The sequence below is a fragment of the Prionailurus viverrinus genome, chromosome A3 (genome assembly GCF_022837055.1).
Source record: "Prionailurus viverrinus isolate Anna chromosome A3, UM_Priviv_1.0, whole genome shotgun sequence".
In the NCBI taxonomy this organism is placed as follows: domain Eukaryota; kingdom Metazoa; phylum Chordata; class Mammalia; order Carnivora; family Felidae; genus Prionailurus; species Prionailurus viverrinus.
The window spans coordinates 115,476,507-115,502,797 of NC_062563.1; the positions used below are offsets into that span (position 1 = coordinate 115,476,507).

Genomic DNA, 26,291 nt, shown 5'->3' on the forward strand with positions numbered 1-26,291 from the left:
CCTACTTTAAGCGTCTCTGTCTCTGTCTCCCTCTGCCCTTTTCCTCTGTTCTGTGCGCTCTCTCTCTCTCTCTCTCTCTCTCTTAAAAAAAAAAAAAGAAAGAGAAGTAAAAAGAAAACACAAATGACTGGAGGATTAGTTATATGAATGCTGATACACGCACACAATGGAGTGTTCTGGAGCCACAGACACAAACAAACAAAATAAAACAAAAACAAGGAAGGTCTTTGTGTGCTCCTGTAAGATGTCTCCAGAATATGTGGTTATATAAAAATCAAGTGTGAACAGTATATATAGTATGTTACTTGTCATGTAAAAATGGTGGGAGGGAAGTGTGTGTGTGTGTGTATAAAACTGGAAAAGGGAGTATCAGATTGATAAAAACTAAAAAGGTGACACATAGATTTTCAGGGAAAGAGAATGGGATGGTGGGCAGAGCTTCTCTTTTGATATGGTTGTGTCCTTTGAATCACAAAACTTCATAACTTAGGTAAAAAAAAAAATCTAAGTGGGGGCACCTGACTGGTTCAGTCCAGGGAGCAAGTAACTCTTGATCTCAGGGTTATGAGTTTGAGCCCCATGTGGGGTGTAGAGATTACTTAAATAAAACTTAAAAAAAATCTATGATACACATCAAGGAGGTCACTTGTTGGGATGAGCATTGGGTGTTACATGGAAGTGAGGAATCATTGGGTTCTACTCCTGAAACCAATACCACACTGTATGTTAACTAACTTGAATTTTAAAAAATAAATTTAAAGAAAACTTAAAAAAATCTAAATGGAAAAAGTTCCCTAAAATTGGGAACAAACAAATAAATGTACCTAACTATATATCAAGCTGGTAACATAACCACACAGGAAAATGACTTATGCCAGTTTACAGGAAATAAGGCAAATGAAGAAGTAAGCTGAATGGCACCATGAGAAAATGAGCCAGTCTTATCTAGAAAGGGGAGCATTCTGAGGTACAAGAGTCCAGTCTTTTCAAGTAGTCAGTGCCCTGAAAAAATGTTTTAAAAAGGTAGAGGTCAAAATGGTCTTAAAAGAAATAATGACCAACTACAAGATATGGTCCTATGTTGGACTTTGGTTTGCTCAACCCAGCTATAAGGAGCATTTTGCTTCTTCCTGGGGAAATTGAAATCTGGCCTAGATACTACACAAGATGAAAATCTGGAAGGATACGCACTAAGGTGTTTAACGGTGGTAATTTCTGGGTGGTGGGAATAAGGTGTCTTGATTTTCTTATTTTTACAAATTCACATGTAGTATTCCACATATTTATTTCTTTTGTAATATTAATAAACAGAAATAAGTTCCTATTTTTCCCTGCTTAAAACCTGACACTGGCTTTCTCTTGCACTTAAAAATCCAAACTCCTCACCAAGGTATATAATGCTTACTGTGTTTTTTTTAATTATCATCCAGTCCACATTTTCTCACTTTTCCCTCTATCTTAAAGTTTCAACTGCAAAGTTTCTACTTCTTAGTCACGGTAAACCTATTCTAGCCTCAGGGCCTTTGCACCTAATCCCTATACTAGATTGCTGTCCCTCAGATCTGTGCGTTCTCATTATTCAAATCACAGGACAAATGCCAAATCTTCAGAAAAGATTTTCCACCTCATCTAAAGTAGAGACACTACTTCCCCTCCCCAGCTCATTCTCTATCTCATGATCCTATGATCTTCTGCTTTGGTGTGACATTATATAATTAAAACAATTTTAATTATTTGAATTCATTTGTTTCCTTCCACTAAAATGTAAGCTCCATGAGAACAGACACCTCGACTGTTTTCTCACTACTGTATCCCTGTTTAGGACAGTGCTTGGTACATAGTAACAGTAAATAGTAGTTGAATGAATAGATGAATGAATGAACACATAAGTGAGTCTTGTACCATCCTTGTGAAGTAGGTACTGTTAGAATCTCCATTTTACAGATGACAAAATGGAGGCTGAGAGAAGGTCAGTGACTTGCCCAAGGACACACAGCACAGACTCTGAGTCCAAGGTTCCTGCTTTGTCCACTGCTGTGCATGCTATCTCCTCTCCTTCTCTCAACGTCTTGCCATTGGTGTCTCTCCCCAGTTTCCTTTTCTTCCAGGCCAATAACTAAAAAAAAATTATTATTGGAGTATAGTTGACATACAATGTTATATTAGTTTCAGATGCACACCATGGTGATTCAGCAATTCTATACATTATTCAGAGATCACCAAGATAAGTGTAGTCACCATTTGATGCCATACCACGGCCAATGATCTTTCGACTAGACAAGACTGAAAATCATATCATATCGTATTTCATATCACACTAAATGAGGTGAGAGTAGATCTGACTGTTTTGAATTCAAGTGTTCTTGCTTTTTGCCTCATGTGTTTTGATCAGTACAAATACACATCGTTGAGAGGTGAGGTTGGGCATCTATGTGGAAAAATAGAGTGTTTCTGGGTTGTAATGGTGCCCATTGGGGTGTAAGACCTAGCATCCCTGATCCTGGCTCTCCTCACCTCAGACCAGGGCTCTTTCTGAACCAATGAATGGGGAACAAGTGTGTGTGTGTGTGTGTGTGACTGACAGTGGTGGAAACCAGTTTACTAGGTGCCAGTCTCCCTAGTCCAGCTCATGTTACTTTCATGCGAATGGATGTATCAATGAGGAATGCTCTGAGCATTGAGTCACAGAAAACCAGTTCATAATGACTTAAATAATTAAGAATTTATATTTCTTACATAGCAAGAATGTTCAAAGGCAGGTGACTTCTGCATCCCTTCAGTTGCTTACAGGTGTCATTAAGATCCCAGGAACTTTCTATACTTTCTTTTCCACTGTTCTTAACATGTTTGTATGTGGTCCTCATGATATTCATTCCATGACTGCAAGACAGTTGCTATAACTCGAGGCATCACATCTGGCAATGAATGAGGAGGGTGACAGAAGAGGTGCTGTTCCATCTGCCCTTTTATCAGAAAAGCAAAACATTTCCAAGGAAACACCCAGAACATTCACTTCCCTTTACATCCTTGTGGCAGAAATAGGTCACATGACCACTTTTCAGACTTCCAGCCTCTATAGTGTGGGAAGGCAAAGGAAGGGGATTTGGAATTACTTGTTGAGTTTGCCAATCACAATTTAATTATTTGTGAATGAGTCAAAAGCTTGCTATTCATTCATTCATTCATTCATTCATTCAAGTATTGGCCAATGGTGTTGCCTCCCTTTTTCTTCTCTGCTACCTGCCTCTGTCATATGACACAGTTCTATGAAACAATGTGGCCTCTCCACCAAATTTGGGACCATGACTAATGGGCCACCCTTTGACATTCTTTGTAGCATCCTCAGAATTTGAAATTGAATGCCCTTGTCTCCATTTTTAGGAAGGAAAAAAAACTTAGCTTGTGAGAAAAACACCAAAATCAGGATACATTTTTAACTTCTTCCTTCTGTCTTCTTTGCTAAGGTGTCTTCTTATTTATTTTGGGAATGGGGATCAACATTCATAGCGACTGTATACTGCGCCAGCTCAGGAAGCCTGGAGAAGTCATCTATAGGATTCCACAAGGTAATGTCTCTCCTGCCCTCCAGATTTCTACTCTTCCTTGGGAGCCTTTCCCAGGGATTATGCTATGAACGGCAAATGGGGGGAGGGGCAGTGAGGGCACAAATGACACACTATATCTCCATTTGCCTCTGACATCCCCTCCCACCCCACAACACATTTGTGTTTTTTATCTAAACCTGGAAGTTCAAGAAAGGCAGAGGCATCCTCAGGAAGGTGTGAGATCATAACACCCTAAAGGTGGGGTAGTACAAGGCTGGGGGCAAGGTGGAAATAGGTTACCACCTAGTTACAATGGGTATGATTACATGTGCTGGGTTAGGCTTCTCTAGAGACACAGAACCACTAGGATACAGATACGGATACAGATACGGATACAGATATATATATATATATATATATATATATATATATATATATATATAAATTTATTCTGAGGAATTGATTATGGAATTGATTATGGAAGCTGAGAAGTCCTATGATCTGTTACGTGCACGTTGGAGACCCAGGAAAGCTGGTGGTGTAAATTCCAATCTGAGTGCAGGAAAAGACTAACATCCCAGCTTAAAGACAGTCAGGCAGAGAGAGTGAATTTTCCCTTACTCGGCCTTTTTGTTCTATTCAGGCCTTCAGTGGATTGGGTGAGGCCCACCCACATCAGGGAGGGAAATCTGCTTCAGTCAGTGTATAGATTCAGTGTATTAATCTCTTCCAGGAACACTCTCATGGACATACCCAGAAATATGTTTAACCAAATATCTAGGCACCTTATGGCCCAGTCAGGTTAACGCAAAAAGTTAAGCATCATGTGTACACAGGGTGTTGGTCCTTCCTGAGTCAGCAGATAAAGATGAGTCCTGTATGACTTGTCTTTTCCAGTTGACCTAGATTTGTCTAGTGAGTAGTCAGGGGTATATTTCCTACCACTTGTATTTTCTTAAAGGTGTGAAGAGCCATAATTAATCACAAATTAGGATGGGAGGTCTTGCAACTACAAATGCATTCTCAGATATAAAGTCACAGGATATTTGAAACCCTAACTGTTCCCAAGAAATCAGGGTGTGAGGTTGACAAACATAAGCAGCTGAGAGTGAACCAGTCCAAGTAATCCTTGGATATTTTAGGTGGTACTTATGTAGGTTTAACCTCCTTTAACCTAAAAAGGATGGCTCCCATCCTTTTTGATGTAAATGGAACCTAAATTTTCCTAAGTTACAATATGGTATTAATATTCATTTTTAAAAATTTAAATGTTGCTGACATCCTAATGGTATCTTACATAAAACAAAAATAATGCCATACATTAATAAATACCATTTGCTGCATTCACAGGCAATTTATAGACCCTTTGCAGTAGGACAGTGGTTCCTCCCAGGGTCTGGAAAATCAAAGGTCTGGAACTGCTGAGGCAGTGTCATCTTTAAGGAAGATAAATTTAAGGGGCTGTGGGTTTTAAATATTCACTCACTAACCAAACAAAGAAGAGCAAAGAATGCTCTTAAAAGCTCTATTGTTGAAGTTAGTTTCCAACTTTAAGGTATGTTAGAGAATGATTTGAAAACAAAATATTCTTGGGGTGAGAATGATTTGAAAACAAAATATTCTTGGGGCGTCTGGGTGGCCCAGCTGGTTAAGCATCAGACTCTTAAGTTTGGTTCAGGTCATGATCCCTGGATTGGTGAGTTCCAGCCCGGCATCAGGCTACAGGCTGACAGTGGGGAGCCTGCTTGAGATTCTCTCTCTCCCTATCTCTCTGCCCCTCCCACACAGACATGTGTGCTCTCTCTCCCTCTTTCTCAAAATAAATAAACTTAAAAAAAAAAATAAGAAAACAACAAAATATTCTTTATAGAATTGTGGAAAGAAAACAACTAGTTTTTGGTGAGTTTCCCAGTTTAGTGTGGGGCAGAAAGTGGATATATTTACTGTCATTGGAAATGTGTTGGTTTCTATTTATAGTTTTGATATCAGACATACATGGTTGGATAGAAAAGTAAACCTTGAAAATCAGCAGAAGCAGACCTCGTGGCGGCGGGGGGCTGGGGGCGCAGTCCCCAAATCTACTTCTGGCATCAACTCAGGTTTTTATTCTTGTCACACTGTGTGTTGTTGCATTTTGTCTGAGTGCCAGCGTGAAATATGCTGGCGGCAGTGTGGGTGTCCGCGGGAGAAGGGAGAAGGTGAGAGGTGGCCTGGAAACATTACTTAATAGAACGAAACAAACCCCACACCTCCTGCCCCTCTTCTGCGTCCTGTCTGGGAGCCAGTGGTGCAGCTGTTGCTAGAGACTGGCTGGAGCCTGTCAAGAAGTTGCTGCCACTCCTCATGATTCTGGGATGTTCCGAGAACAACAGGCTGCGTCACTTTGTTTTCCCTTGTCCCCAAGAAAACTGCCCTAGACTGCAGTGACCATAAGGAAGTCCTCAGCCCCTCGTCCATCGTAGCTCCCCTTTGTATTTCTACATAGGAGGAGCCGTTTTAATGTGGCAATGATCCAGTTCCGATGATTCTTTCTTTCTTCTGCATGCAGGTGGCTTGTTTACCTACGTTTCTGGAGCCAATTTCCTTGGTGAGATCATTGAATGGATTGGCTATGCCCTGGCCACGTGGTCGCTCCCAGCGCTTGCATTTGCCTTTTTCTCACTTTGTTTCCTTGGGCTGCGAGCTTTTCACCACCATAGGTAAACTTTGCACTCAGGGTGGCAGCATCCAAGTAGCTTTCTTCTCTAAACAGGCTTTCAGCCCTGGGAGTCAGATAGATGTAGAAACTAAGACATGTGTTTGTATAAGGTAAAATTGATACAGTTTTCTGGACTGGTAAATTCTGACTTCCTGGGCTTTCACTGAACTTGGAATTTAGCCAGATGACAGTATTGTAAAAAAAATTTTTTTTTTCTATGAGGAAAACTAAACCCATTGGGGAGTGACTTGGGGAGCCACCTAACGCCTTGATGAAGAAGGCTTCCCAGGGAGAAGCACCTTGTGTCCTCATATGTTAGGCAGCTCTGTGCCCTCCTAGCAGGCTCACCTGCTGGTGGGTGGATACTGGGTGGCAGTGGGCTATAGGGAAGGGTCAAGAGGCACAAGGAGTGCTTCAGTTCAACTCACTTCCGTTTCTCTGCTTCAGTTCATTTCACTTCTGCCACATTTCTAAGTGTGTTCCGTGGGCGGAACTTTCCGCAGCCTCACAGGTAATTCTGAGGGACAGCCAGGATACAGTCCCACCAAGGGACAGCCTGGCCCCAGGTCTTGTGGGGCTACTTTCTTTAATTCTAGGCTTGGTGCTAACAGTCCAGGTAATCAAAGAGCCTTGGAAACTCCAGGATTATTTTCTTGGAATCTTTGCAATATTCGGGCTTACTTGGGTATGGGTACTTCCCTTTCCGTCTACCTCCTCCCTCCATAAGTCATAGCCAAGGTCATTGCTGGCTTCCTGGGAAGGCAGGGTAAGTGAGTGCTTATGTGGTATGATTTCAGGACTGTCCCCTCACCTGGGGAATTGTACGGGTTTGGAAACTTTTCTCTGTAGGGCTAGCCTAAAGCTTTACTAACTTCCACCTCCCTCCCAAACCCTGCACCTCAGATGGGGTGGGGACCAAAGCATTGACTAAATATCTCACTGCAGGGGGAAGGAAGGTAACATGCTAAGTTGTTACCAGGCTTTGAACTTGAATTTCAGATCCTTTCTCTAAAATGGCATTTGTTAAGAAGGGCATTTGTTGGAATGAGCACTGGGTGTCATATGTAAGTGATGAATCACTAAATTCTGCTGAAATCATTATTATACTATATGTTAACTAACTTGGATTTAAATAAAATTTAAAAATTAAAAAAAAATAGGGGCACCTGGGTGGGTCAGTTGGTTGAGCATCCGACTTCGGCTCAGGTCATGATCTCACGGTCTGTGAGTTCATGCCCCATGTCGGGCTCTGTGCTGACAGCTCAGAACCTGGAGCCTGTTTCGGATTCTGTGTCTCCTGCTCTCTCTGCCCCTCCCCCGCTCATGCTCTGTCTCTCTCTCTCTGTCAAAAATAAATTAACATAAAAAATTTTTTTTAATATTTATTTATTTATTTATTTATTTATTTATTTATTTTTTAATTTATTTTTGGGACAGAGAGAGACAGAGCATGAACGGGGGAGGAGCAGAGAGAGAGGGAGACACAGAATCGGAAACAGGCTCCAGGCTCCGAGCCATCAGCCCAGAGCCCGACGCGGGGCTCGAACTCACGGACCGCGAGATCGTGACCTGGCCGAAGTCGGACGCCCAACCGACTGCGCCACCCAGGCGCCCCCCAAATTTTTTTTTTAATTAAAAAAAATAAAACGACATTTGTGGCTGGAGACAGGGAGAGAGAAAGAGAGAGAGCGAGCGAGCGATAGCCAAGGGGAGAATAGCCTTGGAACCAGGATCTGGGGGACCCTTAGGCTCCTGCATAGGTGTTTTAGTTGGGCTAATGATTAATTTCATAGTTTAGAAGGTTAAACCAAGAATGGGTTCTTTTCCTTGGAGTGGAATTTACACAGACCTGTCAGAAATGAATAAAACAGTAGCTGTCCTCATGACCCGTGCCAGCCACCTCCTAGACTTGGTGGGGACAGTCTGCAGAGCACCCTTCCTCTCTTGAGGCAGAGTCTGCTCACCACCAGAGGTGGAGAGGGAGAGGGCAGAGAGGGAGAGGGCAGAGAGGGCATCAGCCAGCAGTTCGAGGAGCCCTGAGAAGTGGTCTCAGTGGAGCTGGTCAGGGGAAGGACAGCATTTCCACCAGAGGTTTCCAGCTGGTGCCCCAACAAATTCCTAAGTGTGGCTCTGTCCTGTTAGGTCAGACTGCTCCAGAGGGAGGCCCAGAGGGCATAATCATAGCACTGGAAACCTGCCACCTCTCTTTGGATATTATTACTAGGTGTCCCCCAGTTCAAATTAAGGCACTTTAACAGAGTGCATCATCTTGACTATAACCTGAGAACTACCAGCTTCACTTAGCTAGGAGGACAGACTGGTCATTGAAGGAGAAAGCCATTTCACAACTTCTGTTAATCTTTCAGGGTTGCCGAAACAGATGGCCGCAAACTGAGTGTCTTAAAACAATAGAAATTTATTTCCTTGTGGTTCTGGAGGCAGAAGTCTGAAATCAAAGTGGATGTAGGGTCATATTCTCTCTGAAGGCTCTAAGAGAGAATCCCTCCCTGCCTCTTTCTGGCTTCTGGTTGCACCTGCCGTTCGAGGTGTCCCATGGTTTACACAGCTCCATTCCTAACCTCTGCCTCTGTCCCCACATGGCCTCCTTCCCTGCCTGTCTCTGTCATGGTGTCTCTTCTCCCCTTCAGTCATACTGGATTAAGGGCCTTCCTTACTCCAGTATGATCTCATCTTACCTTAATAAATTATATCTGCAATGGCCCTATTTCCAGGTAGGGGGTTAAGGCTTCAAGCATCTATTCTGGGGGACACAATTCAACCCATAACACAAGATAACATTTTCTTGGCATTCCCAGGCCTCATGAGGGGATATTCGCCTGGGAACATTACCAGGTCTCAAGGAATAACCTTGCCCATTGTCTTTGGGGTCTTTGGTTCCTTATTTCCCAGTTGAATCCATTGAGCAATTCTTTCTGGCTTATACTTTTTTTTTTATTGTGGCAAAATACACATAACATAAAATTTACCATTTTAGCCATTTTAAATGTACCATTCAGTCATCTTAAAGTACATCCATAATGTTGTGCAACCATCACCACTGTCCTCTGGCTGTTACTTTTTATTTCCCAACACAAGAAGCTTCAACATGTACAGAAGAGGGTGCAGGAGGGAGAAAGAAGATGGACAAATGGCCGTGTGGAAGAGTCAGGCCCTGAATAACTGTAGGTTGATTAGTCATAAGGATTTCAGACCCAGCGAACCTCCACTGTTGACCACTGCTTATTATAATTATCCTTTCTTGTCTTTTAGGTTCTACCTCAAGATGTTTGAGGACTACCCCAAATCTCGGAAAGCCCTCATTCCATTCATCTTTTAAAGAAACCAAATAAAAAGGAACAGAGCTCCCACCTGACTGTCGAGCACCATCTGGCTGCTGAACCTGTAACTTTTAAAGCTGCACTGTGCATATACATAATAGTAGGCTTCTTGCGTTCCAACAGCTGTCCTGGAGATCCTGTGAGGTGGGTACTTAGTGTGTACTCCACTGTCCCAGAGGGTCTCTTTCCTGATCTCCTTTTGAAGCTTCGACAAGGCTCTTTTCCACACAGAGGCATCTATCTGCTTCTTAGCTATTCCTCCTAGAAAGTATAGAACTTCCCTATATTTTTTTCTTTGGGTGATCTGAGTACGTGTGGCTGAATACCTACTCTACATCAATGTAAGGCATCTCTGTAGTCAGAGAGGTTCCCAGTTGAGGGCATTGCTTATAGACTTTATTAAAGGTACATATTCTATACCCATACAAATTAGCAGATATTGAAAATCTGAAGCTGCATGGATCCTGAGCAAATCTACTCCCAAATGGAAACTCAGTCACACTTTCCTTTTCCTTAGTTAATTATGAAAGATGTCAGATGGACTTTTAATAGAGGAGGCTCTCTTCATCTTGCTAAAGATGCAACGATGCACTGACCCCATTTCAAATTTGTATATTATCTCAGTGCCCCTATCTTCTGAAAGATTCCATGATCCCTGTTGGAGATATCCCCCAAACTGGTGAGGGTTTTATTGAAGGACGGCTTTTCATGACCACAAAGAGAAAGACATGACTCTGGTTGGCTCCTGAGAGAATTAAAAAAAAGTGTTTTATAGTAGACATTGTCAACTCTGGTATTCTCTGAAACCTGTGGAAATATCCAAGTAATGAGAGAATGTTAAAGAAGGGAATTGACTGGATAAGATCATACATGGCTTGCCTGAAGACAATTGCAGTGACACTGAAGCATATCAGAAGCACTCAGCAGCTCTCCTCTTCTGGGATTTCTTCACTGCAGTCCTCGGGATCTGATCAGGAAGGCATTTCCTGGGGGCAGACTGAACAGCAGTCCTCAGAATCCCTGAGGGCAGATGCTGAACCTCTGCCTCTGAACCAGAGGGACGCAACTGGGCAGAAAGCCTGTTTTGTTTGGCTCAGACAGGGCTTCACACATAGTTTGACTTCCTTTTTTTCAACATTTGAAGTTTCCAAAATTTCAAAGTTAGGTCTCTACATTTCAATTGTCTTTAAAAAGTTGGAGGATCTGAGATCATGAAGCCCACTAAGAATGGGGACTGATCAGCAACCTCGGTGGAGGGGTCACCTAGCATGGGAACTTGACATCGGGCTCTCTAGGGAGGGGCTGAACATTCATAATCAGAATGTACAAAAATATTTGTCCCCTCAGGTCCAGGTTTGTGGCAAGTGTTGGTAATATTTAGCAAGCCCTTTTGAGAAATGAACACTAGGTTTATCACACGAGGTACTAAGTACAGAAATTCGCTATTTAAGAAACATAGGATGCTCAGAAGATCTAAGAATGATATATATTACTGAAGAATATAAATTGTAATCATATAAGTGTTTTTCTGTTTATTAAATGCCTCTCAAATCGTGGATGCTAAGTAATTTTGTTTGAATTGAAAGATCCCTGGGCTCATAAAGATTTTTATAAGGTGTTGACCTGTGGGGTTTTTTTTGTTGTTGTTGTTTGCCTTTTGTTTTCTTACTTTTTTTTTTTTTTTAAAGTATTGCTTCCTTTTTGCTCTTCTGTCTTCATTTTGTCAACTTGAAATAAGGGTCTCTGAGTTGAAAACAAAAGAGAAATATAACTTAACAGTGTGTCTCAGGCACAGCTCAGTACTCCAAGAAGGTGCAGGAAAGGTGCTGGAGAATGTGCTAAGGCTAGATGATACCCCTCATGTTCAAGAATATACAGGTGGGGGAGACATTCTCAGTGAAGTAAACCTTAAGGTGTAGCTTGGGCTCCGTGAAACAAAAGACTTCCAGTTCTCTCCATGACATTGAAAACTGCCTTTATTAAAACTTTTATTTTATTGCCATATAAAATATCTGGGCTGGTCCTTGAACTGTAATAAGTGCTTGATGAATGGCAGCTGCTCTTTGCCTGGTAGGTGCAATCTCTGGATAAAACTGTCATTCAGCAATTGCATTTTTTGCCACAAGAGGGTGCTCTCTAGAATTTTTAGGCCAACCCTGATTTAATAAGGTAACTTACATATTTGGAAATTTTAAATACCCTATTGTCATTTCAAGTTAACGTGATCGTCGACTTTTCTTTTTTTAGTTTATTTGTTAGTAATCTTTACACCCAACGTGGGGTTTAAACCTGAGACCACTAGATCAAGAGTCCTACAATCTATCATATCAGCCCCAGCCAGGTGTCCCTAATGTGGACTTTCTTAATTTAAATATAATGTGGATTAAACTTCACATAATCTTAACTCTTCTTTTAAAACTGAAGTACTCTCAGTGTTCTAGGGCCATTGTTTTCAACTCGTTTTCTCTGTGTAGGGCTAGAATATGTATGCAGATGGAGTACAATAAAAGTCTGAAGGGAAGGTATGTTCATCCTTAAATGTATTCCCTTTTCTCCTAAAACTAGAGTGCAACAAAAATATGGTTAGTGTAGGATTCTATGGAGTGGTTTTTGAAACAAGAGGTTAAAATATGCCTGTGGCTTAGCTAACAAAATATTCTGTCTTGCTCTTGCTGAAACTTTCATGGAGGGAACGTTTTCCTCCTGACCTTGTGGGAGATGTTGTAGTGTTCTGTTTGTTTTCAGAATGAAAGAGCCAAAGCACATTTAAGACATCAGCTAGTTCTGCCCCATTCACATAATAGATGGAGACACTGAGACCTGCAGTGTTAAAATGCCTTCCAAGGTCACGTAGCTGGTCAGAGCAGCCATCCTGTCTTGCCCCTTTAAGAATCAGAAGTTTGTCTTTCTTTGGGCACGTGGGTGGCTCAGTTGGTTAAGCGTCTGGACTCTTGGTTTTGGCTCAGGTCTCGATCTCACAGTTTTGAGTTCGAGCCCTGGGTCGGGTTCTGGGCTGGCATCTCAGAGTCTACTTGGGGTTCTCTCTCCCTCTCTCTCTGTCCTTCCCCCACTCATGCTATCTCTGTCTCTCTCAAAATAAATAAACTTAAAAACAAAAGTTTGTCTTTCTTCTTAGGGCATAGCAGGCTTTTGTAAGAGAGACCCAGCAGAGCCCACATAGATAGGCTCTACATAGAATTTAAGGCCTGAACATAATCTGCAATCATTTATTAAGTATTTAAAATACAAAAAAATGGTAAGGGGTGGGAGGATATTGTTGAGTTAGACATGATTCTTGTCCTTTAGGGGCTACCATTTAGATTTCTGAGGAACTCATGCAGGAGAAAAACAGCCAGAGCTTCAGTGTGGTGCTACAGTTCAGAATCTACCAATTGTCACATCCATTTTGTGGAATCTGTTACCCACACTCTGTGGAGAGGATCAGGCTATGCATTATCATGAACCTGTTTCATAAAATGAAGGTGTGGTAGAGATCATGGTGAGTAGAGATGGCATTTGTGTTCTGGAAAGGGTTTCCAGTCCCAAATTGCCCTTACCCCCAATGCTTACCCCCAGAAGGAGCAGCACTGGCTTTACTGTATTCAAAAGGGGCGGGGGGGGGGGGGGAAGACCTCTAATGAGAAATTTGCAACTAAATAGTGGTTTAGGTGGTCTAACCCTTTCAGGAACAAGTAAATAAGCCTATGATTTTACTGCCTTGCAGTTTTTTAATAGCTGTCTTGACTTTTTGTGGTAACCTTATGGTAATCTCCCCACGAATCAAAAGATAAAGCTCTTGGCACATGAAGGAATGAACTCATGAAGAGTCATTTCCTTTCTTGCCTGGCCTTTTGATTCTCTAATAGGCTGTGGGCCGAGGTCCAGGCATGGCAAATAAGCTAGGGTAACAATAAATGCTAAGCAAAACCTTCTAGAAAAGGCTGCTGATTGTTTTATAGCATCTCCACTATCCCATGATAAAAGAAAGAGGAATGGTACCAGATGGTGATGTGGGTGCTTGGATGATTTAATAGCCACTGAGTGGATTTATTTTTAAGTGAGAGATTTACTCATTCTCTCTGTAAGTCCATTAAGCTGTGATCTTAAAAGGTTCTATGTTATTTGTATCATGTCCCATTTCTTCCCACCAGCAATAGCTTGGGATGTGGGTGAATGAAATGCACTGTTGAGGAAGGTTAAATATGTACTAACCTGTGTTTAGTTCCTTTTGTCTTAATCTTTGTTAAGTTCAGGGTTTGGCTTTGCTCAGTGAAGTCAGAGGCTAGGTAAGGGATGTCCAGTACCCTCTCCCACATGGCAGGCTGGCTGAGAGCAGGAGGAGAACACAGAAAGTGGAGGAGGTGGGCAGTTATGTAGGAGGAGCAGGGGTAGGGGCAGGGGAAGGTGGGCGATGCAGTCAGGGAAAGGGCCTTGGGAGAGGGAGTCTCTCCCGACAGGGTGGGATTCTTTCCTTTCTCTTGTCTTCAGTTTGCCTAAGTCTGATCCCTTCCTTATCCTCCCAGGGAAATAATCCTTCTGGGAGAGAGAATAAGCTCTTCTTAGAGCTCCTTTTTCATAAGGGAAGATGCTTAATTTCTTTAAACACAAGCCATATGGTTGTACCTCACAATAATTTAATTATGTTTCTGTTCACTCACCTCATAAAGATGGTTTTAAGTCTGTACAGCAGTGACACTTGTGAGAAAGAGATAGAGTTGTGCTGAGAAGTGCGTGGTAGCATCCAAGTTTGGTGAGGCCAGTGGGGGGATGGGAGCCTCCAGAGGAGTTAGCATCCACAGGATGTGCGTTTTTCATGGTCTTTCTTTTCCTTTACTCCAGAGGCCCCAAAGGAAAGGATCCTTCCCTACAGGGATGCATTTTTTTCAGCATTGATTAGAAAGCAAATGCCATAAAATAAATCAAATTTATTTAATTAATTCATTAATTAGTTGCATTTAATGCATTTAATTAGTTAATTCATTAATGTAAGCTTCTTATGCTAAATCTATAGAGAGAGGTATAAATCTGAATGTGAGCTGTGTTAAGTTAAAGATGTATACTGCATAAACTCTAGAGTGACAACTAAAAAAAAAAGAGATATAGGTAATTAATAGTGGAAACGAAAAGGAATAATAAAAAACAACTCAATCCCAAAATAATGTAGGGAAAGCAGAAGAATTGAATAAAAAACAGATGGGGAAAATAGAAAATAGTAAGATGGTAAATTTAAATCCAACCATATCAGTAATTAGATGAAATGGAAGTGGTATAAGCATTCCAGTTAAAAGGCAGAATTTCCAGACTAAATAAAAAAGCAAGATCCAACTATATGCTATATTCAAGAAACCTGCTAAAATTACAAAGTTAGTGGATGGAAAATATATACTATGAAAACATTAGTTAAAATAAATCTGGAGAGGTTATGTTAATATCAGACCAAGTAGATTTTAGAGCAAGGAATATATTTTAAAAAATTTTTAATTCTAGTATAGTTAACATACAATGTTATATTAGTTTCAGGTGTTCAATACAGTGATTCAACAGTTCTATCCATAACTTAGTGTTCATCATGATAGTAATACCCTTAACCCATTTCACCCATCCCCCGCACCTACCTCCCCTCTAGTAACCATCAGTTTGTTCCCTATAGTTAAGGGTCTGTTTTTTGCTTTGTCTCTTTTTTTTATTTGTTTTGCTTCTTAAATTCCACATATGAGTGAAATCACATGAAATCACATGAGTCAATTCTCTGACTGACTTATTTCACTTAGCATTATACCCTCTAGATCCATCTATGTTATTGCAAATGGAGAGATTTCTTCTTTTTCGTGGCTGAGTAAAATTCCATATATGCACCACATGTTCTTTATCCATTCATCTGTTGATGAACATTTGGACTGTAGAGCAGAAAATATTATAAGTGATAAAGAAAGACATTACATCATGATAAGCCAATTTATCAAGAAAGCAAACCTAAATTTGTACACATCAAATAACAGAGCTTCAAAATCTATAGGCAAAACTTCTATAACTGGAGGGAGAAATGAATCCATAATTGTAGTCAAATTTCAATGCTCCTCTCTGTGCACATTATCTGTGCACTTTCAAATAACCTGTATGTCAAAGGAGAAGCACACGATAAATTAGAATATTTTGAATCAAGGATGCCTAGCTGGCTCAGTTGGTACAGCATGTGACTCTTGATTTTAGGGTTGTGAGCCCCATGTTAGGTGTAGAATTATTTAAAAAATATAATCTTAGGGGCGCCTGGGTGGCTCAGTCGGTTAAGCACCTAACTCTTGATTTCAGCTCAGGTCATGATCACAGGGTTGTGGGATCAAGCCCTGCATCAGGCTCTGTGCTGAGCATGGAGCCAGCTTGGGGTCTCTGTCTCTGCCTCTTGGGGTCTCTGTCTGTCTCTTCCTCTTCCTCTGCCCCTCTTCAAATGCACTCATGCTCATGCACTCTCTCCCTCAAATAAATTTTAAAATATGAAAAATAAATAAATAGATAAGCAAAATCTTTAAAAAATTTTTGAATCAAAATGAAAATGAAAAACATGACATAGCAAAATTTGTGACATGGGACATTCACAAATGGTTATTATGTAAAAATCGGGACTGTATTTATAACTAAAATAATAGAAAAATATATGAAACAATGTCCAAGTGTTGAACTACAATTCATGAGTGTTTCCTGAGCAAAAGGAAATGATCAAAAGGAGATGAGCCCATGATTTCCTCAGCTAATTGATTAAAGAAAGTTTCCAAGCCACAGCACAGGGAAGGGAAGCCCAAACAGGCTGGTGATCTCCCCGAGTTGATAAGACAGAGTTGAGGATTTGGGAAAGCCAGGGTAGCTGGAATTCTGAGGGCAGAGGTATCTAGGGCAGGTTGAGAAGGGTTCACGGAGGCAGCACATAAAGTAGGCTCTCTTTATGGCCAGTATGGAACCAGAGATGAATTTTAAAGTGGGAAAAACTTCCAATATATTTATTTGAAAATTTGGGATAGAACATTTTAATGGTGAAAATAAGGCCTGTTGTCTTATGTACACTATTTGTTTGGACTCTAGGGGCTCTGTGTAATCTTTATCTGGTCTTCTAAATTCAGCTGAGGTCTACTCTTCTTTTAAAAATGAGGCATTCTTCTTCCCAAATTTAGAGGTGCTATGAATACTCTAACCCTTCACAGCATACCCCCTTGGCTACTAGCAGAATTATTTGCAGAGACTAATGTGGCTGAAATGCCATCATACTTTGTCAACAGTTCTAATGCATTCTCTTCTTCATTTTAAAGCCTTGGAAATATGTGAGGTAGATTTTTTTCTGTCTGGTACCAGTTTAATAGGTTCATCATTTTCCTTTAGCCTGTAAGAACCATAGGAAAAATCTAGATGCTTGGTGATCTCTGAAGACAAATCATGTCAAACTTTTCATTATCTGTTTAGCAAATCTATATTGAAACAACTGGATATCCACATGCAGGAGAATGGATTTGAGCCCATATCTCACACAATAAACAAAAATTAACTCAAAATGAATTATAAAGGTAAAGAAATGTAAGAGCTAAAATATAAAATGTGTAGAAGCAAACATAGGAATAAATCTTTGTGATGTTGGGTTAGGCAATGATCTCTTAGATATGACACCAAAAGCACAAGCAATAAAAGAGAAGATTGGCAAGATGGATTTTATCCAAATTAAAAACTTTCATACTTTGAAGGATACCACCAATAAAGTAAAATAGCAACCAACAGACTGAGAAGAAATATTTGCAAATCATATATCTCACAAGGGATTTATATCCAGAATATAAAGAACTTCCACAACTCAATAATAGTAAAATAACCCAATTAAAAATGGACAAAAATTCAAATAGACATTTCTTCACAGAAGATATAGAAATGTCCAATAAGGACATAAAATATGCTCAACATCATTAATCACTAGGGAAATGCAAATCAAAACCACAATGAGATACCATTTCATGCTTACCAGAATACCTATAACTAAAAAAGACAGACAATAATAAGGGTTGAGGGGAATGTGAAGAAATCAGAAAGAACCCTCATACATTGCTAGTGCGAATATAAAATGGTGCAATCTTTGGAAAACAGTTTGGCGGTTCCTGAAAATGTTATGTAGGATAAAAAACTGAGAACAAACTGAGGGTTGATGGGGGGTGAGAGGGAGGGGAGGGTGGGTGATGGGTATTGAGGAGGGCACCTTTTGGGATGAGCACCGGGTGTTGTATGGAAACCAATTTGACAATAAACTTCATATATTGAAAAAAAAAAAGAAAAAGAAAGAAAATGTTATGTAGGGTTACTATACAATCCAGCAATTCTACTCCTAGGTGTCTATCTACCTTTATTTGGGTTTAAAGCACTAAGTGATCTGAAATGACAGTTAAGTATCTCTTGGCAGGGATTAGTTTGGTTGACACCTTGTCACAAGCCAGAGAGCAAGATGAAGAAATCGAAGCAGAGGACATATCTGCAGAAGAGAGACTGAGCAGTGCTTGGAGTGCCCTCTGGTGGGAACTGCCTAGATGTGCAGAAGGGGCCATGGGCAATTGGAAGTTGAGATAACCCTGGGCACCCCAGAAAGTGGAGAGAGAGTCCAGAATGGAAACAAGGAGTCAACTTCAAGGGAGAGATTTGATTAATCATAAGGAAAACAACAAACCTGGCTGTGAGCTCCTCATCACCGGAGTGTTCAAGAAGAGACTGGAAGATATCTTGGTGGTGAGGGGTCAGGTTGAATGGAAGCCAGTGACTAGACTAGTGTTCTCTAAGCCCCACTCTGAGTTTGAGACTCTGAGTGCTAGGCAATGAAGACAATATTCCTGGCTGACAAGTTTTCCTGGGGCAATCTGGCCTATAGTTCCAGGCAGTTAATGGGAATCTGAATACAATCTCCCCAAGCATCAATAATTCAGTTGCATTGATCTCTGAGATGGAGCCAGTAACTCCTGGATATGAGTGGATGAAAAAATGCAGAATTCAAGAAGTTTAGTTCAATTCAATCTGGGCAATGGAAGTTAGCTTCTATCTAAAGAAGTAGAGTTAGTGTTCCAGAATGCTTATGCTACTTGCACTCAAAGGAGCTGGTGAAGGAAAAAAGATGGAGAAACTTTGATAGATGAGAAGAGACTCTAGAAAGATGCTACATTGTGAGTTTATTAGGCAGATCACTTTATTAGACAGGAAATTTTATGTTTTATTCATTTTTAGGAGAAAGAAAAATGTTATTAGAAAGCAAAATGATTAGAGATGCCTTTTTCATATCAACTTGATAAGATATTATTTATTTATATTTATTTACAATAAACTGTATCTGTTTCAAGTGTAAATACCATGGGTATTTACAACTTGTAAATACCATTGACAAGTATATACACCTGTAAATTACCCCTCCAATCAGGATACAGAGTATTTCCTCATTCTCAAAAGATTCCTTATACTTCTTTGCAGTGCATTCTTCCCTCCACTCCTGGTCACAGACAATCACTGATAGGTTTTTGTTTGTTTACTGTAGGTTAGTTTGAAATTTTATCTGAATGGAATCATACCGTATGTACTGTCCTGTATTTGGTTTCCATCACTCACCATGACAGTGCTGGGATTCATCTATGTGATCAGTCCATTCCTTACAATTGCCAAATAATTGCATTAAATTTGCCAAAGGATACCACGTTTTATTTTCTATTTCACATATTGAAGGATATTTAGGATGTTTCTAGTTTTGAGCAATTCTAAATAAAACAGTTGTGAACATTTGTGTACAGATTTGTGCGTGAACATAAGTTTCATTTCTATTGAGTAAATAAATACTTAAGAATGGGATCCTGGAATATACTACACAAATGTTTATAAGAAACTGCCAAACTGGTTTTCCAAAGCGGCCCCGTCATTATGCATCCCTGACAACAACATATTAGGGTTCCAGTTCTGCATCTTTACCAGCACTTGATATTGTCAATTAAAAAAAAAAAAGATAATTCTAAGTAGGTATAGAGTAATGATTTTTAAAACGTTTTATATCTGCATTTTCTTAATGCCTAATAATGGTGAGTATCTTCTCATGTGCTTGTTTGTCATCTATTTTCTTTATTGGTAAACTGTTTGAATCTTTTGCATTAAAAAAATTGTGTTCTCATTGTTGAATTTTGAGAGTTACATATTTAGAATACAAATGCTTTGCCAAATATATGTATTGAAAATACCTTCTCGCATTTTCTGCCTTGGCTTTTTATTCTTTTATTAATTTTATTTTAAAGAGAGAGAGAGTGTGTGTGAATGAGGCAAGGGGCTGAGGGAGAGAGAGGCTCCATTCTCAGGTCAGAGCCCAACACAGGTGCAATCCCATGACCCTGGGATCATGACCTGAGCCAAAATTAAGAGTTGGACACTTAACTGACTGAGCCACCCAGGGGCCCCTTTTTTATTCTTTTTAAAGTGCCTTTAACAGACAAAAATTTAGCGTTGATAGAGTCTAATTTATTTTTTCTTTTCTGGATCATATTTCTGGTATCATATCTAAGAACTCTTTGCTTAAACCAAGTTTACAAAGATTTTTTTCCCTTCTGTCTTCTTCTAGATATTTTATAGCTTTATGTTTTTTTCATTTAGGTCTATAATCCACTTTGAGTTAATTTTTTTTGGGGGGGCAAGATGTGAGGAATGAGTTGAAGTTAACTTTTTGTATATGAATATCCAATTGTTCCAGCACCATTTGTTAAAAAGACACTCTCTCCTTCATTGATTTGCCTTTGCACATTTGCCAAAAATTTGCTAACCATATTGGTGTGGTCTGTTTCTGCCTTGTCTATTCTGATTCACTAATCTGTGTGTCTTTTTACCAATACCACACTGCCTTGATAACTTTAGATTTATAAGTTTTGATATCAAGTATGTGTATACTCCTTATTTTCCTTTTTCAAAATTGTTTTGGCTATTGTAATTTCTTTGCCTTTCCATATCAATTTTAGAATGAGCTTATTAGCATCTACAAAATTAATTTTTGAGATTTTGATTTGCATTGCATTTTTTTAGGTCTTACTGGCTTTCTTTATCAGTGTATTATAGCTTTCTGAGTATAGATTCTGGTACATATTTTGTAGTATTTATTCTTAAGTATCCCATTTTGGGATGTTATTATAAATGGTACTGTTTTTATAAATTTTGAACTATTTGAACTCAAATAGTTGAACTATTTGAATCAAAGCCTTTGATTACTTATGGGATTACTTACTTTCTGCTTTTATAAGTACTAAATTTGATTACTTACTTTCTGCTTTTATAAGTACTAAATTTCCCTCTAAGCATTGCTTTACCTGTATCCTATAAACCTTGATATGTCGTACATTCTGTATCTTTCAGTTCAAACATTTTATTTCCTTTATGTTTTCTTCTTTGACCCTTGGATTGCTTAGAAATGTTTTATTTATTTCCCAAATGTTTAGAAAATTTCCAGATATCTTTCTGTTATTGATTTCTAAATTGATTCCATTGTGGTAAAAGAACATACTTTGTATGAATTGAACCCTTTTAAATTGATTGAAACTGTTGTTACAACCTAACATTGGTCTTTTCTTGTAAATGATTCATGCACACTTGAAAAGAACACATATTCTGCCATTGTCGGCTATAGTGACTTACAAACAGTAATTAAATGAGGCAGATTGTCTATTTCCTCCCTTTTTTTGATCTAGTTGTTCCATCAATTTCTGAGAAGAGTGTTAAATTATCCTACTATGATTATGTAATAGGATTATGTATTATGTCAATTTCTGTTTTTAAATTTTTTTTTCAACGTTTATTTATTTTTGGGACAGAGAGAGACAGAGCATGAATGGGGGAGGGGCAGAGAGAGAGGGAGACACAGAATCAGAAACAGGCTCCAGGCTCTGAGCCATCAGCCCAGAGCCTGACGTGGGGCTTGAACTCCCGGACCGCGAGATCGTGACCTGGCTGAAGTCGGATGCTCAACCGACTGTGCCACCCAGGCGCCCCAATTTCTGTTTTTAATTCTATCAATTTCCACTTCTATTTTGAGGCTCCTAGGTATATATATAATTAATTTATCTAAAAAGCCAATAGATAACATTAATATTTTGAAATACCTCTTTTACCTTTTCACAAAATTCTACCCTTTATCTGAGAATCTGTTTTATCTGATATTAATATATCCATCCCGGCCTTTTTATGCTGGCTACTTACATGATGTATATTTTTCCATGTATTTAATTTCAATATTTCTGCATCTTTATATTTAAAATGTCTCTATGATAAATAAAGCTACATTTTATTCCAAAAAATATCTCTTGTAGACAATATGAGTTTAATCTTGGCTTTTTAAAAAATCCATTCTGATAATTTTGGCCTATTTAGTCCATTAGAATTCAATATCGTTAAAATGATTAGATTTAGGCCTAGTAATTTATTATTTGCTTTGTTCCCTCTGTTCACTATTCCTTTATTGTCTTTTATTCTACCTTCTCATTATTTATATACATTTTAGAATTCCATTTTAATGTTATCTATTAGGTTTTAAGTGATACTTCTTTGTGTTATATTTTTAGTTTTAAGGATTATAATATGCATCCTTAGTTTTTCAGAGTCTTACAGTTAAACTTAGAGTTAATAACTTAGAGTCAATCTTATACTCCTTCACATATATATAATCCTTGTGACTGTATAGGTCCATCCATATATGCCCCCACCATGCATTTTTTCATGTGTTGGTTGGCCATCTGGATGTCTTATTTGGAGACGTGTCTATTCATGTCTTTTGCCCATTTCTTCACTGGATTATTTGTGTTTTGGGTGTTGAGTTTGATAAGTTCTTTATAGATTTTTGGGTACTAACCCTTTATCTGATATGTCATTTGCAAATATCTTCTCCCATTCTGTCGGTTGCCTTTTAGTTTTGCTGATTGTTTCCTTCACTGTGCAGAAGCTTTTTATTTTGAGGTCCCAGTAGTTCATTTTTGCTTTTGTTTCCCTTGCCTCTGGAGACATGTTGAGTAAGAAGTTGCTGCGGCCAAGATCAAAGAGGTTTTTTCCTGCTTTCTCCTTGAGGATTTTGATGGCTTCCTGTCTTACATTGAGGTCTTTAATCCATTTTGGGTTTATTTTTGTGTATGGTGTAAGAAAGTGATCCAGGTTCATTCTTCTGCATGTCACTGTCCAGTTTTCCCAGTACCACTTGCTAAAGAGACTGTTTTTATTCCATTGGATATTCTTTCCTGCTTTGTCAAAGATTAGTTGGCCATACGTTTGTGGGTCTATTTCTGAGTTCTCTATTCTGCTCCATTGATCTGAATGTCTGTTCTTGTGCCAGTACCATACTGTCTTGATGATTATAGCTTTGTAGTGTAGCTTGAAGTCTGGGAATATGATGCCTCCTGCTTTGGTTTTCTTTTTCAAGATTGCTTTGGCTATTCGGGGTCTTTACTGGTTCCATACAAATTTTGGGATTATTTGTTCTAGCTCTGTGAAGAATGCTGGTGTTATTTTGATAGGGATTGCATTGAATGTATAGATTGCTTTGGGTGGTATTGGCATTTTAACAGTATTTGTTCTTCCTATTAAGGAACATGGAATCTTTTCCCATTTTTTTTGTGTCTTCTTCAATTTCTTTCATAAGATTTCTATAGTTTTCAGTCTATAGATTTTTCACCTCTTTCGTTAGATTTATTCTTGGGTATTTTATAGTTTTTGGTGCAATTGTAAATAGGATCGATTCCTTGATTTCTCTTTCTGTCACTTCATTGTTGGTGTATAGGAATGCAACCGATTTCTGTGGGTTGATTTTATATCCTGCAACTTTGCTGAATTCATGAATTAGTTCTAACAGATTTTTGGTGGAATCTTTTGGGTTTTCCATGTAGAGTATTATGTCATCTGGGAAGAGTGAAAGTTTGACCTCCTCCTGGCCAATTTGGATGTCTTTTATCTTTGTGTTGTCTAATCACAGAGGCTAAGACTTCCAATACTATGTTGAATAACAGTGGTGAGAATGGACATCCCTGTTTTGTTCCTGACCTTAGGGGCAAAGCTCTCAGTTTTTCCCCATTGAGGATGATATTAGCATTGGGTCATTAATATATGGCTTTTATGATCTTGAAGTATGATCCTTCTATCCCTATTTTCTTGAGGGTTTTTATCAAGAAAGATGCTGTATTTTGTCAAATTCTTTCTCTGCATCTATTAAGAGGATCATATATGGTTCTTGTTCTTTCTTTTATTGATGTGATGAATCACATTGATTGTTTTGCAGATGTTGAACCAGCCCTGAATCCCAGGTATAAATACCACTTGGTCATTGTGAATAATTTTTTAAATGTACTGTTGGATCTGGTTGGCTAATATCTTGTTGATTTTTGCATCCATGTTCATCAGGGAAATAGATGTATGGTTCTTATTTTTAGTGAGGTCTCTGTCTGGTTTTGGAATCAAAGTATTGCTGGCTTTATAGAAAGACTTTGGAAGTTTTTCTTCCATTTCTATTTTTTGGAACAGTTTCAAGAGAATAGGTGTTAACTCTTCCTTCAATGTTTGGTAGAATTCCCCAGGAAAGCCATCTGGCCCTGGACTCTTGTTTTTTGGCAGATTTTTGATGACTAATTCGATTTCCTTACTGGATATGGGTCTGTTCAAAGTTTCTATTTTTTCCTGTTTCCGTTTTGGTAGTGTTTCTAGGAATGTTTCTGGGAATTTGTCTATTTTTTCCATATTGCCCATTTTATTGGCATATAATTGCTCATAATATTCTCTTATTATTGTTTGTATTTCTGTTGTGTTGGTTGTGATCTCCCCTCTTTCATTCTTGATTTTATTTATTTGGGTCCTTTCCTTTTTCTTTTTGATCAAACTGGCTAGGGGTTTATCAATTTTGTTAATTCTTTCAAAGAACCAGATTCTGGTTTCATTGATCTGTTCTACTGTTATGTTTTGGTTTTTGGGGTTTTTTTGGTTCGATAGCATTAATTTCTGCTCTCATTTTTATTAGTCCCTGTCTTCGCTGGTTTTGGGTTTTATTTGTTGTTCTTTTTCCAGTTCTTTAAGGTGTAAGGTTAGATTGTGTGTCTGATATCTTTCTTCCTTCTTTAGGAAGGCCCAGATTGCTATATACTTTCCTCTTATGACCGCCTTTGCTGCGTCCCAGAGGTTTTGGGTTGTGGTGTTATCATTTTCATTGGCTTCCATATAGTTTTTAATTTCCTCTTTCACTTCTTGGTTAGCCCATTCATTCTTTAGTAGGATGTTCTTCAGTCTCCAAGTACTTGTTACCTCTCCAAATTTTTTCTTGTGGTTGATTTCGAGTTTCATAGCATCGTGGTCTGAAAATATGCACGGTATGATCTCGATCTTTTTGTACTTGCTGAGGGCTAATTTGTGTCCCCGTATGTGGTCTATTCTGGAGAACATTCCATGTGCACTGGAGAAGAATATATATTGTGCTGCTTTAGGATGCAATGTTTTGAATATATCTGTTAAGTCTATCTGGTCCAGTGTGTCATTCAAAGTCATTGTTTCCTTGTTGATTTTTTTGATTAGATGATCTGTCCATTGCTGTGAGTGGGGTGTTGAAGTTTGCTACTATTATGGTATTACTATTGATGAGTTTCTTGATGTTTGTGATTAATTGATTTATATATTTGGTTGCTTTTGCCTTTGGACCATAAATGTTTACAATTGCTAGGTCTTCTTGGTTGATAGACCCCTTGATTATTATATAATGCCCTTCTGCATCTCTTGATGCAGTCTTTGTTTTAGAGTCTAGATTGTCTGATATGAGTATGGCTACTCTGGCTTTCTTTTGTTGACCATTAGCATGATAGATGGTTTTCTATCCCCTTATCTTCAATCTGAAGGTGTCTTTAGGTCTAAAGTGGGTCTCTTGTAAACAGCTTATAGATGGATCTTGTATTCTTATCCATCTGTTACCCTGTGTCTTTTGATTGGAGCATTGAGTCCGTTGACGTTTAGAGTGAGTACTGAAAGATATGAATTTATTGCCATCATGTTGCTTGTATAGTTGGAGTTGCTGGTGGTGTTCTCTGGTCCTTTCTAATCTTTGTTGCTTTGGTCTTTATTTATTTATTTACTTATTTTTTATTTATATTTTCATCTTTTCTCTCCTCAGAGAGTCCCCCTTAAAATTTCTTGCAGGGCTGGTCTAGTGGTCACAAACTCCTTTAATTTTTGTTTGTCTGGGAAACTTTTTATCTCTCCTTCTATTTTGAATGACAGCCTTGCTGGATAAAGAATTCTTGGCTGCATATTTTTCTGATTCAGCACATTGAATATATCCCACCACTCCTTTCTGGCCTGCCAAGTTTCTGTGGATAGGTCTGCTGCAAACCTGATCTGTCTTCCCTTGTAAGTTAAGGACTTTTTTTTCCCTTGCTGCTTTCATGATTCTCTCCTAGCCTGAGTATTTTGTGAATTTGACTATGATATGCCTTGTTGATGGTCGGTTTTTGTTGAATCTAATGGGGGTCCTCTGTGATTCCTGGATTTTGATGTCTGTGTCTTTCCCCAGGTTAGGAAAGTTTTTCTGTTATGATTTGCTCACATAACCCTTCAACCCCTATTTCTCTCTCTTCCTCTTCTGGGACCCCTATGATTCCTTTTTAATGAGTCACTGATTTCTCTAATTCTTAAATCATGCTCTTTTGCCTTAATCTCCCTCTTTTT

The 26,291-nt window shown here is 38.9% G+C and overlaps 1 protein-coding gene across 1 annotated transcript in view; it reads left to right on the plus strand.

Annotated features, from left to right (window-relative positions):
- The window catches only part of SRD5A2 (steroid 5 alpha-reductase 2), a 43,135-nt gene extending 32,019 nt beyond the window's left edge, over positions 1 to 11,116 (plus strand). Inside the window, exons 3-5 of the mRNA XM_047853151.1 lie at positions 3,465 to 3,566; positions 6,094 to 6,244; positions 9,514 to 11,116. Of these exons, the coding sequence (XP_047709107.1) occupies positions 3,465 to 3,566; positions 6,094 to 6,244; positions 9,514 to 9,580 (320 nt within the window). The 3' untranslated portion in view covers positions 9,581 to 11,116. The remainder of the gene's footprint in view (positions 1 to 3,464; positions 3,567 to 6,093; positions 6,245 to 9,513) is intronic.
- The last annotated feature ends 15,175 nt before the right edge of the window (positions 11,117 to 26,291 follow it).